The sequence below is a fragment of the Callorhinus ursinus genome, unplaced genomic scaffold (assembly GCF_003265705.2).
Source record: "Callorhinus ursinus isolate GAN/ISIS: 27379988/994484 unplaced genomic scaffold, GSC_fseal_2.0 scaffold13, whole genome shotgun sequence".
Lineage (NCBI taxonomy): Eukaryota > Metazoa > Chordata > Mammalia > Carnivora > Otariidae > Callorhinus > Callorhinus ursinus.
The window spans coordinates 15369603-15385539 of NW_027397075.1; the positions used below are offsets into that span (position 1 = coordinate 15369603).

General features: G+C 62.8%; 3 protein-coding genes across 8 annotated transcripts; 1 reads left to right on the top strand and 2 right to left on the bottom strand.

Annotated features, from left to right (window-relative positions):
- Positions 1 to 2: 2 nt before the first annotated feature.
- CCDC78 (coiled-coil domain containing 78) lies at positions 3 to 4392 on the top strand. 6 transcript variants are annotated; one of them, XR_012380494.1, is made up of 14 exons: positions 3 to 656; positions 868 to 954; positions 1035 to 1121; positions 1359 to 1511; positions 1605 to 1658; positions 1759 to 1826; positions 1950 to 2028; positions 2132 to 2257; positions 2448 to 2635; positions 2712 to 2873; positions 3047 to 3090; positions 3840 to 3906; positions 3983 to 4083; positions 4161 to 4392. XR_012380494.1 is itself a non-coding variant. In XM_025877703.2 (14 exons), the coding sequence occupies exons 1-14, from the start codon at positions 453 to 455 to the stop codon at positions 4270 to 4272; spliced, it is 1542 nt and encodes a 513-aa protein (XP_025733488.1). In that variant the 5' UTR covers positions 3 to 452; the 3' UTR covers positions 4273 to 4392. The 6 variants fall into 6 exon arrangements, 4 of the variants coding, with proteins under 4 accessions (XP_025733488.1, XP_073755859.1, XP_073755860.1 ...); XM_025877703.2 differs by having other exon boundaries at positions 2702 to 2873; XM_073899758.1 differs by lacking the exon at positions 1605 to 1658 and having other exon boundaries at positions 2702 to 2873.
- On the bottom strand, positions 4388 to 5934 carry ANTKMT (adenine nucleotide translocase lysine methyltransferase). Its single transcript, XM_025877718.2, has 5 exons — positions 5529 to 5934; positions 5249 to 5353; positions 5029 to 5169; positions 4774 to 4824; positions 4388 to 4643 (listed from the first exon to the last, which is right to left on the bottom strand). The coding sequence occupies exons 1-5, from the start codon at positions 5688 to 5690 to the stop codon at positions 4422 to 4424; spliced, it is 681 nt and encodes a 226-aa protein (XP_025733503.1). The 5' UTR covers positions 5691 to 5934; the 3' UTR covers positions 4388 to 4421.
- An 84-nt stretch (positions 5935 to 6018) lies between these two features.
- On the bottom strand, positions 6019 to 15576 carry METRN (meteorin, glial cell differentiation regulator). The gene is made up of 6 exons (XM_073900255.1): positions 15490 to 15576; positions 11411 to 11468; positions 11019 to 11323; positions 10427 to 10838; positions 9542 to 9601; positions 6019 to 9437 (listed from the first exon to the last, which is right to left on the bottom strand). The coding sequence occupies exons 1-6, from the start codon at positions 15574 to 15576 to the stop codon at positions 9031 to 9033; spliced, it is 1329 nt and encodes a 442-aa protein (XP_073756356.1). The 3' UTR covers positions 6019 to 9030.
- Positions 15577 to 15937: the final 361 nt, after the last annotated feature.

Below are 15937 nucleotides of genomic sequence, written 5' to 3' on the forward strand. Positions count from 1 at the left end.
AGCAAGCGTGCGCGGCCTGGGGCGCGCGCGTTCCCGATGGGGCCCGCACGCACGTCCGGGACCGCTGCTCCCGGCCCTCCGGCGCCGCTTCCGCGAAGCCCTCCTGGCGCCGGGGCTGATCCAGTCCTGAGTCCCCCAGCGCCTTGACTGGAACGCCTGCGCCCCCTTCCCTCGGGCTGGAGGCGGGGGAACCTTACCGTTCGTTCACCTGCCCATCCCAGCGCCCAACCAGAAACAGGCACGCAGAAGGCGCCTACTTTGTGAACCCCCATGGCAGGGCAGGCACCCTGTGCGAGGACAGCAGTGACAGCAGCGGTCGCTCCATTCTGTGCTGGGCCTTCTCATGAACTCCTGGTTCCATCAGTGCCCAGGATAAATGCTGCGGCGCCGGAAACCAGAAAGGATGGGGAGCCATATAGGGAAAGAGCTGAGGGAGTTCCCCACCCCCAGCAATGCCCTCGTGGGTGGGGCCTCCAGAGCTCCGGGGATCAGCAGGGGACCAACAGAGGCCTTGGCAACACAAGCCACAGTGTTGCAGCAACAGGCCAGTAGGTAAGGAGACACTGCATCTGGGAAGGCCAGAGTCCCTTCGGTCTATGGAGCATGCGGCAGCCACAGGCCCCAGGCCAGCGCCCCCACCTGGGGCCAGTGAGAACGTGAGTCCCTCCAGGACACTTCTGCTTCTGCCAGGGGGTCGGGGGTCCTCCCTATACCCTGAGTCCAGGAGAAACTGCCCTAGCTCAGGCAGGCTGTGTGTGGAGGGGGTATTGGGGAGGGGGAAGTGCATGGCTGGTGGCTCCTTGGGAGTGGAGTCCACCGCCCAAGCCTGAGACGCAACTGGGGGGTGGGAGGGTGATGCCTCCCCAGGTTCTGCCACACGCGGAGGACTGGACAACCAACCTCAAGACAGAGCTTCTCTCAGATCTACAGCTGAGTGAGGAGCACCGACTGCAGGTGGGTGTGGGGGCCCTAGGGTGCTAGCTAGCAATAGGGAGGATCCCACAGGCACCACCTCTTACTCTGTCCACCCACAGATCTCCAAGGAGTTGGTCGATCTACAGATCACAACACATCACCTGCGGGAGCAGCATGAGGCTGAACTCTTCGAGCTGAAGAGTGAGGTGGGTGCTGGTATGTGCCCACATGTGCCAGCCCGAGCACATGGGGGGGATACATACCTAGGACCAGTGCTGTGAGGGGTCTAGGTACACCCATGTGATTGTACACACTCATGCAGTGTCTGTGAGTTCCCACATCTCCTGTGTGTGTTGTGTGTCCTTGTATGTACCCAGATGATGTCGACCTACACTGGGTGGCCTGGCAGGCGGGTGCACCTGCTCACCCTAGTCATCCTGCAGGTCCTACGGCTGGAGAGCCGGGTGCTAGAGCTGGAACTGCATGGAGATTGCACAGCCCCCCTAGAGGCTGGCCTGGGGCACCACCAGGAGCTGGCCCAGGGGCTCCAGCACAAGGCCTGGGAGCAGGGACGCTCCATCCACCACAGACCTCAGGTCACCATGAGTGTATGGAGGGCCTGGCTGGGTGGGAGCCCAACAGGGGTGCAGTAGAGGCACAGTGAGGTTGGGACCGACTCTCTCATACAGGCACAGCCTGAGGACTTCCTGACCCCTAGGGATGAACAGCGGCTGGGGAACAGCGTGAGTGTGCAGCCACCTAGCCTGGGGATCTGTCCAGATTTCTCCCAGCCCAGGGTGGTGTTGGGCAGTGCCAGGAACCCAGATCTTGTGTACCCCGCAGCTGCAGGGAGAATGGAAGCGGGTGCTGGAGCAGCACAAGGCCCAGAAGCAGGCACTGGAGACCCGTGTGTGAGTAGCTGCCTCACTTGGGATGGAGGGGATCCAGACCGCACCAGGCTCAGAGTGGCTTTTCCCAAGAGCAGAGGGAGTCCCCACCCTGGGCCCAGCTGAGCTTCACATGCTTGTCCGCAGGGCAGACCTGGGCATGCGGCTGCAGGGAGCCCAACAGGAGGCCAGGACAGCTGGGCAGCAACTAGCTGCACAAGCCATGGTGAGGCCCAGCCTTACCCACTTTGAGATCTAGTAGGTGGTGTCCTACAGTCTGCAAAGGTCCACCCCGTGGAGTGTGGGTTCAAGGCTGCCTCCACCCCCAGGTGTTGTCTGCCTGCCAAGGCCAGCTGCGCCAGGCTGAGGCAGAGAACGCCCAGCTGCAGTTGCAGCTCAAGAAACTGAACGAAGAGTATGCCGTCCAGCTGCAGCGCTGTGCCCGAGCCGTGGCCGTGAGCACCGGGTGGGGTGGCCCTGTGGTGAGAGGGAGGCCTCGCGTCCTGGGGAGTCCAAGCCCAGCCTGGGTGGGCCCGCCTGCGGCTCGGCTCCCTCCGCTCCGCAGAGGGGATTGTGGGAAGCAGTGTGCGCCCGGCAAGCCCCGCCCCCTTGGCCCTGGCCCCAGCCCCGCCCCATCATCTCCAGGAGTATGCGAAAGGCACGGGCCGGGAGCCGGCCGCGTCAGCCCTCCGCACATTCCTGGAGACTACTCTGGAGGACATGCGGGCAGCGCACCGCCGCCGTGAGCAGCAGTTGGCCCGGGCTGCTCGTGCCTACCGCAAGCGCCTGGCAGATGTGAGCCGTAGACACGAGGAGCTGCTGGCCGCCTGCAGGTGGGCCCCTCCCTGAGACGGGCACCTGGGGTGGGGTGGCCCTATGTGACGTGGCACATGGCTTAGTGTGCAGCAGGTGCTGGCCGACTCCACTGGGGCACCCAGGACCCCCAAAGCTACTTTTGATGCAGCCACCTCACACCTGGAGCCACTGTCTCTGCACCTGGTCTCCGAACTTGGCCACCCGGGAGCAGCCCAGGCCAGGCTGGAGACAAAGCTCCAAAAGCTCCAGGCCCAGGTGAGCTCTCCCTGCTGCCCTACACTGGCCTTGGAGCACAGCACCCCAGAACACACCCCAGGCCCATCCCAGGCTCAGCAAAGACCCCATCCCTGAGCAGCCTGCTTCATTCAGCCAACAGAGAATCCCTACCACAGCCCACCAGGCTCATGATGCTGCTCTTGTTCCTACAGAAGGGGCCCAATGAAGCCTCCCAGGGGGGCACGTCAGAGCCGCAGTGAGTACCCTGGGGTGGGTGACGGGAGGACCTGCAGGGGGATCATTCATTTTTTCCTCCAATTCTTAAGCCCTGGGTGGGGCTTTGGTTGCAGTGGTGAACAAGGTGGCCCATCTGTGCCCTTGGGTTTCAGTCTGTATGGGAGACATCAATAATCACAGAAAGCCAAGCACCTGGGTGAAGTGGGGCCCTGACAGGAGAGGGGCTGACCTTGAATGGGAGGGTCAGGGAGATCCCCTGAGAAAGGCACATTTCAGTGAGACCCAGGGGACCTAAGGATGAAGAGGTGTGGTGGATGGCCAGCAGAAGCCCTGGCCCCAGGACAGGACAGAAGCAGGCTGCCTGGTGGCTTTCACAGCCCTTGCCTCTGGGCCTCCATGTTCCAAACTGTGCAATGGGCAGGGGCTGGTATCAGCTCAACTCCCAGAGTTTTGAGAAATAAACCCCTAGAATGGGGGGAGACCCCCCCATCAACATCCATACAGCACTGGGGTCACTGTTTGGTCTCGTGGCTTAGCCCTCCGTGAGTGGCCAGTAGGCCCTCTGGACCTGGGCTGCCCTGCCCCCATGTACCTACCGATGGCTCAAAGGCCCAAGCAGGGCCCAGAGTGGACAGGTGGGCCCATGCTGTCCTGACTTTGCTCCCAGCAGGCAAGTCAGGCATCTAGGTGCCCCAACTTGAGCAAGGTGATTGATCAACACCTGGCCTAATGCTGGCCCTCATACCTGCCCCTCCCTCTCTCTCACAGGGGCCAGGAAGCTGCATCCTGGGCCCAGATCCACCAGAAGCTCCAAGACTTCTCCCGTGGCACCCAGGTAATAGGCAAGGTCTGGCTGGGGGCCCCTTCTCACACTTTGTCCAGCCTCATAGCTTATGCCCTCCCTATGGCAGGCGGAGCTGGAACGCGAGCGGGCACTGCTACTAGTACGGGCCACGATGGCTGAGGAGCAACTTTCTGAGCTACGGGAGTATGTGGACCAGCACCTCGGCAGGTGGGCCTCAGTCCCAGGTAACAGAGCTGGGTTTGTGCACAGCCAGGCAGGTGACTAATCCTGACCCCTCCGAGCAGGTACAGACAGGAGATCCTGAGGCTGAGGAAGCTCATGGGTACAGAGAACGCCTGGAAAGTGGGGGCCACACCTCCAATCAAGCCCCAGCACCCAAAGACCCAAAGCCACTAGCCAGCTGTCACACTCAGAGCAGAACTCTTCACAGCCAGCATGGAGCCCCCCTCACAGCACCCCCTTGGAGCGGGGGCAGTCATCCACCTAGCCCGCCACGCAACAAGAGTCAGGACACAGTCCACCGAGTCTTTATTTTGTCCAAATGGTCAGCCGGCCTGAGAATTGGGGGCCCCAGGGACTGAGGCAGAACTGGGTCCTGGGGAGGCCTGACCGGCCGACCCACCACTACGGACATCATAGGCCCAGACGCGGTCCACACCCTCACCCATCACAGCCACAGGCTGCCACGTGGGGAGCGGGTAGCGCCCCGACACCACTCGGGCCCCTTCGGGCAGCTCTGCCTGCAGCTTGTCTTCCAGCAGTGGGAGCTGTGGGAGAGAGCAGGAGGGTAGGGTACGCACAATGGAACACGGCTGCCCTGCCCATCCTCCTCCAGGCCCAGCACACACACGAAGGATGGCCTGGGCCTCCCCTGTAGCTAGCAGACCCCAGACCTACCACGCTAGGGGCCAGGAACACTGACACGTTGTGGCAGTCCCTCAGGTTCACCTGCAAAAAGAGGTCACCCCGGCAGGGAGTAGAGCCCCGGCCAAGGAAGTCTGGTGGGCATGTGGGCACTGTGGCTTCCAAGTCCTGGCCCCAGCCCACGCAGGTGGCAGGAGAAGCTGGGGTTGTCAGCACAGTGGCCAACCAGCACTGGAAGTGTGGAGGTCAGGTGCAGGGTCTGAGGGGCTCCTGGACTCCCTGGGTTACCTTCCAGAGGTCCTCACGGCGGTAGCAGACGCTGCCGGCACAGCCTGCCCTCCAGGCATGCAGCCGAGCCAGCCCCACTAGCCACGGGTTCAGCTCGTAGCCCACAGCCGGGCGGAGACCGCACCTGTGGGCGGCCAGCACCTGTGGGCACAGGAGACTGTGGAGACCAGAAGGAGGTGCGCTGGCGAGAGCCCCCCCACCCACGTACACACGCACTTACGATCCTGCCATCGCCAGAGCCTAGGTCCACCATCTTTCCCGGCCGACCTCGCAGCAGCGACAGCACGTGGTCCACCTGCCGCTCACTCGCACCGACATAGGGCACCTAGAGGCGAGGAGGCAGGCGAGGCTGGGTCCCCAAGCCCGAGTCACGGCGGGGCGGGGAGGGAGGACCGGGAGCCGGCCTCCGGAGCCTCCTGTCTGGGCGCGGGCGCCCTGCCCCACCTGCAGCCTGCCCCCACGCGCCGCCGGCCCCGAGGGGCAGCCCCCGGGCCCCGCACCTGTAGCCGCAGCGGCACACGGCGGAAGCCGGGCTGCAGCAGCAGCGCCCACGCGGCGTAGACGGCCAGGCCCGAGCCCACCGCCGCCTGCAGCAGCTCCAGCACGCCCAGCCGCCGCTCGCGCAGCTCCCTCATCGCCTCGCCCGGCTCGTCCTGCTCCATGGCTGCGCCCCGCGCGGCTCAGGGTCGTCCCGCCCCGACGTCCCTCCCGGGCTCGGGTCCGAGACCCTCCCGCGCCGACCCGGAGTTGGACAGCACCCTCGCCCCTGCCCCGTGCCCACCCGGTTCCTAACGGAGACGCCGGAAGTGGCGGGGCGGAGGCCTCGGCGGGGCGCCGGAAGCGGCCTTCCCCTGGCGTTCCGCCCGAGCCCGGGGCCCTTCCCGCGCGTTCCGGGCCGCGGAGCCTGGCCCTCCCGTGTCCCGCTCAAAGCCTGCGGTCGCCAGCCCTATCAGCCCACTCCGCGCCCGGGGAGGGCGGGGGGGGGGGGCGCGGACCCCTGGCACGGGGACCCGTGAACCACACGTCCCCGCGCGGGGAGACGCGACAGAGCCGTCGACCTCAGAGAGAGCTAGACGCTCCAGGGAAACGGGGTGCTGCGGCTCAAGGGAAGGGGAGCCCTCCCAGGGGTTCCCGCGGGCCCTGCGCGGGCGGCCGCTTTGACGTGGCTGGAGCCGGGGGGCGGCCGTGGAGCCCAGGGGGGAAGGAGGCACCTTTCCGGGGGTGGGGAGGCCGTCCCGGGGAGGCGCGTGTCTGCCCAAAGGACACCCCGAAGGCCAGCCCAGCCAGGGGCAGGTGCAGGGTGGATGCCTTGCGGCTCCCTCCCACAGCTGAGGCAGTCAGTCCGAGTGCGCAGGGACTGGAGGCTGCGCCGGGGCCTGAGGAAGTTGGGCGCTCTGCTGAGAGGCAGGGTTGACCAGGAGATTGAGCGGACACTCTTGAGTGTGGTAGGAGGGGAGCTGGCTCAGCCACGGGGGTGCGAGAAAGAGCCCCAGGAGGGGAAGACCACCTTCCTTCTCTAAAAGTCCGAACATTTGAGATTCGAGAGGTGACCTGGCAAAGCCTGGCAGTGGGAGAAGCTAGTTGGGGGAACAGAGCCCTGAGCCAGGACCTCCTCCTCATCCCACCTGAGGCCAGGTGTCTCGTGAATGGTAGGGACTTGGACCTATCCGCCGCCCTGGTCAAGAGCCTCAGCGTCAGACAATATAAACATGCCCAGGACCACGGCCCCCACCCCCAAGTACAGACGGCCCCACGTCCCTGCCTGTACTTGGCCCCAGCTGCCACCAGTCCTGAAAGACAGGTGTCCCCGGGAGGCAGGGAACCCCAGTGCCCTGCTCCCAAAACCACTGGGGAGGGGGGATGGCCCAACCTGGCTCACAGCATTCTGTCTCCTTTGGGACTGTCACGGGGCCCTCCCCAGAAAGAAAGGTTGTATACTGGGCTCTAAGCTGGGGGTGCTTACATGGCACCCTGCACTTGTGTCTTCTGTTCCTTGCATTATTGCCACGGCTTTAGAGAAGCACCTGACAGACACTCAATAAAAACGTGTTGACTGAATGAACGCACCTAACCCGATTCCTCAGTGCACACCCCGCAACGCTCATGTTCACATCCCACAATCTGCTCCTCAGCCTTTGGGCACTGGGCAGCTGGGTGTGTACCCGTGTGAGTGCACGTGCCCAGAGGTGCCCCACAGGCCAGTTCCCGTAGCCCATGGCCCGCATATACATGCTCACCCGCACCGTTTCCCCTTGGCCCCTTCCCTCAGGGCAGGCATGAAGCCCCTGGCCCAGGACTTTGAGGCATGTCTTGGAGCACCCTTGGGGCTCCTTTGGCCCTGTTAGCCATACCCACAACTGCCCTTTCTGCACTTTATGAACAGAGTACTGGTTGCAAAGTCAGCACTTTCTCCGGGGAGGGTGTGTGCATGGGAGGCTCAGGCACTTCCTGGGGCAGGTGCGTAGAGACCACTGTCCAACCAAGAGCCCACCCCAGAGCAGCTGCCCCATGTTTTTTTAGACAGGTGCTCCGAGAGGCAGTCCACAGTGACCCTAGTGAAGCTAGGCATCTCCTTCCAATGAAAGGCTGTGGAGAGCTGACCATAAAGTCAGGACAGACACCAAGGGTGAGGATGCTGCTTAGCCCCTGAGAGGAAGCCGTCCTTGGGGCCCATCTGGACAGTGCAAAAACCTCCCAACAGGAGGGGGATCAGGAGTGTACACTCATCTCCTCTGCTCTTTGCTAAGATACTCTTTGGTGAGGGGAAGGGGGCAGTTGGGGAGACAGCCGTCTGCAGACCAGGGAAGAGGTCCAGGCTGGAGATCAAAATGTAGGGTCATCAACATCCTGATGGTTTTTAAAGCCACAAGGCTGGTCCAGCTCTCCAGTGAGAGAATATTAACAGTGAGGAGGAGAGGTCTAGTGCCTGAGCACGGAGCACCCCATATTTGGGAGTTCAGGAGGAAGGGAGCAGCAGTGAACTTCAGCAGGGGCAGGTGGGCAGAAACCCACAGGAGCCTACCTCCCCTACCCATAATTGTCAGCCAAATTTGGAGGAAGGGGCCCTGCCTCAGTTCCTGCCTAAAAGATGACACGGCCTCTGGCCTCCATCCTCACTGTCAGCCCCTTCTTAGTGTAGACTGGCAGGTAAGGATGGGATGCTGCTTCTGGGCCTAAGCGCATCAGCCCATGCATATCCCCACCACAACCTGAGCTTTGGCTCTCTTGGGAGTTGTGGGGTTGGGGTGAGCAGAGGCAGCTTGTCCCCAGTTTAGGAGCCCCTGCATGCACCCCCACCCCAGGGGCATTCAGCCTCAGGGCCCTGGGCTTTGTCCCAAACTGCACTGGCCTTTTGTGTGGCTGAGGCTGAGGAGGAAAGCAGAGGCAGCAACAATAGGGCCAGTAGCAGGGAAGGTTCCTTAGAGACCCCATCGTATGCCCCTGCCCTCCAGAAATGGGCAACATGCCTGGCCCTACAGGGGAGACCCCACTCCCCGAGGCTTCCAGCCATGTAGGGATGCTCTGCACACCGCAGGGCCCTCCATACAGAGGGGCCCATTCTTCCCCGAGGCTGGGATGGGGCCAGGATGACTCTGCTGGGCTCCCAGTGGACTACAGTGAGAAGTCTAGCACCCTGCCAGATTGCACCCCCCTTCCCTCATAGGCTAGGAGTGGTGTCTGCCTACCTGCCCCCCAGTAAGGGACCACACCCACCTCAGACCTTGGGAGTTACAGCCCTTTTCCACTCCCACTCCCACATGGAGGGGAGGCTCCCTGCTTCCCTCCAGGCCAAGCAGCAGCTCCTCCCCAAGGCATAGGCCTGGGCCACTCTCCCACTCACTAGCTGGGTGGCCTTAGACAAGGCACCACTGCCCTGAGCCTCAGTGTCCTACTCTGCAGCAGAAATCAGAGCAGTTCCCAGGGCTGTGGGGGCTCAGAGGAGGTAAGGGCCAGCTCAGGCATGGGACACTCCATCTACGCTGGCTAAGGAAATCAGTGTTCTTATTGGTTATCACTCTCACCTAAGAAGCAGCTGGTACCACCTGGAGGCAAACCCTCCCTACTCCCCCTCGACCAGCCCCTCCTCAGTGCCCTGCTCCCAGGCCCCTCAGTCCAGGGCCACCTCACGGGGCAGAAGTGATTGGTGTGGGCAGCCACATAGGCACAGATGAATTCCTGGAAGCGACGTGCACAGCCTAGCCAGGCCTCACCAAAGTGGCTCCAGCCCATGAAGAGGAAGGGGCCAGGGCCGGTCCAGACACTGAAGTGCAGCGGCGTGTGAATGGAGGCCTGCATGCAGCCCCCGGACACCCACCCCCCACCCCCGGAACAGCAGCAGTGTCTGTCAGAGGACATGGGCAGCCGCCACCACGGTAACAGACTCCTGCAGCTCTGTGTCGTGGCCAACCCTGTGGATGGTTCCAGTGATCACTGTGGGGAGACACACTGGCCAGTGGCATGCAGGGGAGGATGGAGGGTGGACCCCAGGCTCCCTACATGCGGAGACACTCACCAAAGTCGCTGGTGCACGCAGCCAGCAGGAGCTCAGGGTCACTGTAGGGCCTGCAGGCACCTGGCATGAAGGGGACATGGTGAGGGTAGGTCCTGCCTTCTCCTGGATCCCCCTAGGCCTCCCCCACCTGGAGGGAGGAGGGAAAGGGCAGGCCACCAGCCCCTCCCCTGCCTGATGACAACTGGGGACCCAAGGGAGCATGTGGGCACCTGACACTTGAACGCTCACACATGCACAGACATGGGTCTAGGGGCTGTGCCCCGCGTGTGGGCACGAGGACTCATGCACCGGGAGTGGGTGTCCAGGGGCACACTCTCACACACCCATTTTAACATGTGCACACCAGTACACCCCTGTGGCCCAGAGCTGTCTCCTTGGGCCCAAAGATACCAGCCCAACCCGGGGGGGTGGCAGGAAGCTATCGTGAGCTTTGGAGTCTCTGGCCTGGGGCCCAAGGCAGAACAGAAAGACCCCCATCCCCTGTGGGGTCAGGCTCCACACTCTAGGAAAGTAAAGAGCTGGGCCTGGTGCCCTACAGGGAGGCAAGGCAACATCTCCATGGTGACCAGACACACATTGGACTTTTGTTGTATTGGACTGAGGGAAGGGAGGGAGGTCACTGCTGGGCCAAGGAGCCCTGGACAGCTTTGGCTGGAGGCTTTGATTCTGTCCCCCGTCATCCCCTCCCCCTCCCTCAAGGACCAAGAGTCCTGCCTGCCCTTTCCCTAAGCTGAATCCTGAGGGATTGCCCACACCTCTCTCTGTCTCTTGGACCTGTCCTCACTAGCTGTGTGATCTTTAGCAACCCACTTCACTCTCATGCCTCAGTTTCTCCCTCTGTACGATGGGGATGACAGGCGCATCCCCACCCAGCCCATCACTCACCATCAGCACCAAGACCGTGGGCCTGTGAAGGCAGTTCTGGATACCTGTCCTCGTGCATTTCAAAGCGGAAGGAGGCCACGCAGCAGCTGATATCTGGGTGTGGGGCGGCCTGCAGGAAGAGGGCCCGGCGCTCACGGGGACCCCAGCGCACGCATCGGCCCCGCGCTGGGCCCAAACCCCCGGCCAGCAACAGCTCCAGGGCGCCGCCCGCCCGCCGGCTCCGCGAAGACTGGCGCGCCTGCAAAGGGCCGCGGCCGGCGCAGGCAGGCGGGGCTGGAGCGCCTGCGGGAGTCGGGAGTCGGAGCTGGCCAGGGTCAGGCGCAGCGCCCCGGCCGGGTACAGCCACTGGATCGTGCCCTCCGAACAGGCCAGGGACAGCTGCCCCACGCTGCCCGGCTCCTGGGTCAGGCCGCTGGGGACAGGACAGGACAGGAGGCGCTGAGGCAGGCGGCTCGCGTCCTCCCCCGGCGCAGCCCCCTCGTCCTGCACTCTCCCCCGAAGCCAGAAGCAGCTGCGTCCACCTGGTTCTCTGGACCCTGGGGGCGCGGAGGGGCAGCACAGCCCCAGAGCGCAGCCTTCCGGGGCTTCGTACCTGCCGCTCCAGCCGCAGCGGTCCTCCGAGTAGCCGGCGCAGGTGGCGGTGGCCAGGAGACTCTAGCAGAGCGCGCGCCCAGCAGCGCAAGGAGCGCCACGGCTCGGGCGGGCGGGGCGGCGGCGGGAGCACCCCGGGCTCCGGCCGGCCCCGCGCACAGTTCCGCCCGCGCCCCACCTCTGCCCCGCAGCCCCGTGGGGGCCAAGAGCGGGAGGCGGCGGGCCGGGCACGGCCAATCGCGGCGCGGCCCAGGAACTTTCCACCAATCGCAGCGGCGCTCGTGGGGTCGGGAGGCCGAGCCTCGGCTATGGTGGCGCGGAGGACAGAGCTCCAGGCTCTGTGTGATGTGTCGCCCTCTCGCGCCCCCCTCCCCCCCGCATCGCCCTATGCACCCTTGTCTTCGAGCCCTTGGCCGGGATAGGGGTGGGAGTAACGCCCACTGGAACCTGTCTGGGGGTAGGAGGAAGAGCGGCTCATCTCAGGTGGCCCTTTCCAAGAGTGGGCCCTGGGCTTCCAGTCTCCATGCTGCCCCAGCCTGGCCCTGCTGACTGGTCCCAAGAGATGGCACCTAGGGATGAGGGGTCAGATGCTGGGCCTGTGGGCACCATGTTGAAGCAGGAGCCAAAGGAGAGCCCTGGGCTCCAGAATCAGGCCTCGGGGAGGTCCAGACAAGCTGAAATGGGGCCAAGACAGGTGGAGGCTGAGGGGAGTGTCTGGGAGCCCAGAGATTTCCTGGTAGCAAGGACTTCCCCTGAGGGGAGGGGCGGGGAACAGAGAGCCAAGTAGGCACCGGGGAGAATTCCAGGCAGGGGAGAGGAGCAGACTGCCTTGGCAAAGGCCCAGAACAGGGTGAAATCCCTGGGTCAGATCACTGAGGCCCTAGGCACAAAGCCAGGAGTCCAACAATGTACTCGAATCTTTGGGGTCACTGAGAGCTTTAACCAAGGTCTTCAGGAAACTGCATAGACTCTCGGCCACCTATGGGTGTGAGCCCTCCACCCCACTATCCGCCTACCCCAGCCCTGAAGCTACCCCTGAGCCTGAAGGGCATGGCTGACAGATGAGGGAGGTGGCCCCAAGGGGAAGGGGGAGACACCCACAGGCTACAAGAGACCCCTTGCTCTGGACGAGAGTGAGAAGCAGCCATCACAACAGCCACAGGGCAGGTGCAACTTCAGTGTCTATCGACAGATGAATGAATAAACAAAATCTGGTCCGTCCAACAGTGGACTATGATTCCACCTTAAAGAGGAAGGAGATTTGGGGGCGCCTGACTGGCTCAGGTCGTGATCAGGGGTCCTGGGGTGGAGCCCTGCATTGGGCTTCTTGCTCAGCGGGGAGCCTGCTTCTCCTTCTGCCTGCCGTTCCCCCTGCTTGTGCTCTCTCTGTGTCTCTCTGACAAATCAATAAATAAAATATTTTAAAGAAATAAAAATAAAAAATAAAAAATCTAGGGGCCCCTGGGTGGCTCAGTTGGTTAAGCATCTGTCTTTACCTCGGGTTATGATCTCAGGGTCCTGGGATTGAGCCCCACGTACCAGGCTCCCTGCTCAGCGGGGAGTCTGCTTCTCCCTCTCCGTCTGCCCCCCCCACACTCGTGCTCTCTCTCTCTCGTAAATAAATAAAATCTAAAAAAATTATTAAAAATTTTTTTAATTTAAAAAAAAAAGGGAAGGAGATGGGGACCCCTGCTACAGCACAGATGAACCTTGAGGGCGTTCTGCTGAGTGCAATCAGCCAGACAGAAAAGGACAAATACCATATGATTCCACTGCTATGAGCCCTGGAGTTGTCAAGTTCATAGAGACAGAAGGTAGGTGGTGGGTGCCAGGGGCTGCAGCAGCGGGTGGGGAGAGGGTGTGTAATGGAGACAGGGCTTCAGGTGGAAAGATGGAAAGATGGGCCGTCTGCACAGCGATGGGAATGTGCCAAACACTACTCAACTGTGCACCTACTTAAAAATGGTGAGGATGCATAATTGTAAAAGTAAAGTAAAAACGCAAGAGGTAGACAGGGCCAGTGCTGGGCACGTAGAAGGTGAAAGAGCAGCCAGGAGGAGGAGGAAAGAGCGCACTCCAGTCAGCACCACAGCTGCCCTGGCCGGGGGCGGGGGGGGGGGGGCATGCGTCCCCTTCCCACCTTCTGACCAGGCCTTGGGGCCCAAACCCCTGCCCAGGTCTCCGAGGCAGATGGTGGCTCTGGGCGCCCTCTGGCAGCAGTGCGAGGAGTCAGCTGCGGACCCACCCCGGCTGGCCTGGGGCCCCTGGCTCCCCTCGCCAGCTTTCCCGCAGAGAATGAGTCCGTGCCTGTGGGTGCGAGGGAAGGGTTCCTGGCCAGTGGCCTGGTCCGGAAGGGGCACGCATGTGGCCCTGGGCCACTCCTCATCACCAGGCTTCCCCTGCCCGGGCCTCTTTCCCAGGGCCCATGATAATGCCAAATGTCACCCACAGAAAACCTGGACAGGGGCCACCTGTCTTCACAGGTGCTGCCCCCCCAAGAGCAAAGCACCTGGGTGGCGTTAGCCATCAAAGATCTGCTGCCCACAGGACAGGGAGCCCAGAAGGCCATGCCTGCCCTCGATGGGCAGCAACCAGACACACTGCAGGTGCTCAGTAAACACACAGGCAAGGAGTGTGTGCACCAGTGAGTGAATGGGTGAGTGGAAGACACCCCAAACCTCAGGCAATTCCCCCAGTGTCTATGCTCAGTATGGGGGCTCCTTCACAGGCCCTGGGCCAGAGGCCTGGGTCAGGGTCCTGACCCTCCAAAAGGGCCTCTCTTCATTCCCACCCAAACCCTAGTTCTTGGCAGGGGCTGCAGCTGATGCTGGGGCAACGAGCTGCATCTCAGCTGAGCCCCATACTCCGGCAGGGGGGTGACCCCAAACGGCAAAGGGCGCCTGACCGGAAGCCCGCAGTACTGGAGGCATAAGGAAGGAGCACTCATGACCAAGGCAGGTGCTGAGCTGGTCAAGGACCTGGGGGGGCAACAGGAAGGCGGGGCAGATCTGATGGCTGATGAGGGCAGGAAGACGGCCCACGTCCAAGAAACAGGGCGAGGGTCCCAAGGACAGTATGGAGCCCAGGGCAGACAAGGAACCAAGAAGGTGGCCCAGTGGGAGGAGTGGAGGGCCAGCCCCAGGCCCATCAGCGGTGGGAGAGCTAGGCCTTGGCCTGGAGGAGAGAGTGAACTGGGCTGAAATGATGAGAAAACCCAGAGAAAGAAGTCAAGGTGTTTCTCTTGCATGAGACCCACCTGGGCTCTCATTTTAGCAACAGCAGGGGGAAAACAGAGGCCAGCCCTGCCCAAGTCCCCAACTGAGCCTGTGGTCACCCAGACCCTTGCAGCCAGGACCAACTGAGTGTGCTGCTCCAGCTGGTCCAGAGCAGCCTGCTGCACCCCTGGGTTGGGGCTGAAGGCTGGGGTCAGCAGAGACAGTTCCCCAACTAAATGCCAGGGGGTGCCAGGAGCCTGCCAGCACCTGGGCCGCCCAGTGATGGGCTCTGGTGGTGCCCACCATGAGCACTGGCCTGGATTGCCTCTACTCAGCTTAATCCAGGGAGTCCCAGGGTGCCGGAGTGACCAGCCTGCACAGAGACCCCATTAGGGACACAGTCATGCCTGGCAACTCCTCTGGCTCCCCATCAGCTGCACCCCATTCCCCTGACCCTCACCCCCAGCGGAACCTGGCCTTGCCCACCTATGGATGCTGTATCTGGAGACACGTGGCAGCAAGGTTCCTGTCATGGGGATGTGTTCTTCCCTGTGACAAGAAATCCACCCCCAACACACCTTGCATCTTGTGGAGGAGCCAAAAATGCAGCTGCAGATTGATTTGCCGCTGAGCTAAAAATAACCGCTAGGCTCCAGCCAGGGCTCAGGAAAATATCCCATTGCTAGGAGACAGCCGTTCCTGGGAGACGGCCATTGCTAGGCGACGGGGTTGCCATGGTGACAGCTGGGCCCTGAGTCATGCTCCACCCTGGCCGCCCCGCCCCTCTGCCCCTGGCGGGTGGGGCCTGGGTCCCGGGAGGAGGAAAGGTTGGAGGCAGAAGCCGGCATGCAGCCAAGGGGCCCACACCCTGATGCCCACAGTCACCATGGCCACCCGGGCTTCCCCGTTCTCACTCCTGCGGGCGCCCACTCTGGCAGCTGAGCAGCGAGGACAGCTGACCGCCCCCCCCCCGTGCCCCACACGGTCCCCCCACCAGGCGCTGGGGCGTGGGGGCAGGGAGGGTTGCGGTGTCCATCTGGCCCTGTGCCTCCACAGCAAGAGGCTTCACAGTGGGCCGTTTACAATCAGGCATGCAGCTCTCACCACCTATGCTGTCCTAGGTGCCACGCTGACCCTCAGGGCACCCCCAGGGACCCCAGACCTATTTGCCAGGAGGGGAAGTACTTGCCTGAGCATCCCCCTGCCCCCACGGAAAGGAGGATTTGAGCCAGGCAGGTGGCTCCAGCCCACATGTACCCAGAGCCCCCCGAGCAGCGGCTTGAGGACCCTCCTGTGAAGAGCCTCAGGAAGTCCAGAGCGGCTGCCCCGGTCCTCAGGAGCCATGAGGCCTGACCCCTCATGGGCAGCCCTAACCCCTGAGGTGACAGTGGCCCCCTCTCTCATGGGAGGGTCTCAGGGTGGGATGCAACAACAGCCTTTTGCTCCTCACCCTCCCATGACTAAAGAACTGGAAACCTCCCGCAGTCTGCACTGGGGAGACTCCTCCGTGTCCAGGCATCGGGACAAGTGCTGCAAGTGAGGGGTGCTCCAAGGGAGGAGTGCTCCCAGTGAGGGGTGCTCCAGGTAAAGGAGTGCTGCAGATGAGGGGTGCTGCAGGTGAGGGGTGCTGCAGGTGAGGGGTGCTCCAGGTGAGGGGTGCTGCAGGTGAGGGGTGCTCCCAGTGAGGGGTGCTCCAGGTGAGGGG

Excerpts from the sequence above, each read along its gene's own strand:
- CCDC78 (XM_025877703.2), top strand. The coding sequence starts at position 453 with ATGCCCTCGTGGGTGGGGCCTCCAGAGCTCCGGGGATCAGCAGGGGAC. Across the intron at positions 3,091-3,839 it reads GGGGGCACGTCAGAGCCGCA|GGGCCAGGAAGCTGCATCCT; the intron begins GTGAGTACCCTG and ends TCTCTCTCACAG. Across the intron at positions 3,907-3,982 it reads ACTTCTCCCGTGGCACCCAG|GCGGAGCTGGAACGCGAGCG; the intron begins GTAATAGGCAAG and ends TCCCTATGGCAG.
- ANTKMT (XM_025877718.2), bottom strand. The coding sequence starts at position 5,690 with ATGGAGCAGGACGAGCCGGGCGAGGCGATGAGGGAGCTGCGCGAGCGG. Across the intron at positions 5,170-5,248 it reads GCTCTGGCGATGGCAGGATC|GTGCTGGCCGCCCACAGGTG; the intron begins GTAAGTGCGTGT and ends CTGTGCCCACAG. Across the intron at positions 4,644-4,773 it reads TGTTCCTGGCCCCTAGCGTG|CTCCCACTGCTGGAAGACAA; the intron begins GTAGGTCTGGGG and ends TCTCTCCCACAG.
- METRN (XM_073900255.1), bottom strand. The coding sequence starts at position 15,576 with ATGGCTCCTGAGGACCGGGGCAGCCGCTCTGGACTTCCTGAGGCTCTT. Across the intron at positions 11,469-15,489 it reads CGCTGCTCGGGGGGCTCTGG|ACAGGTTCCAGTGGGCGTTA; the intron begins GTACATGTGGGC and ends TCCTACCCCCAG. Across the intron at positions 9,602-10,426 it reads CCACGGTCTTGGTGCTGATG|GTGCCTGCAGGCCCTACAGT; the intron begins GTGAGTGATGGG and ends CCTTCATGCCAG.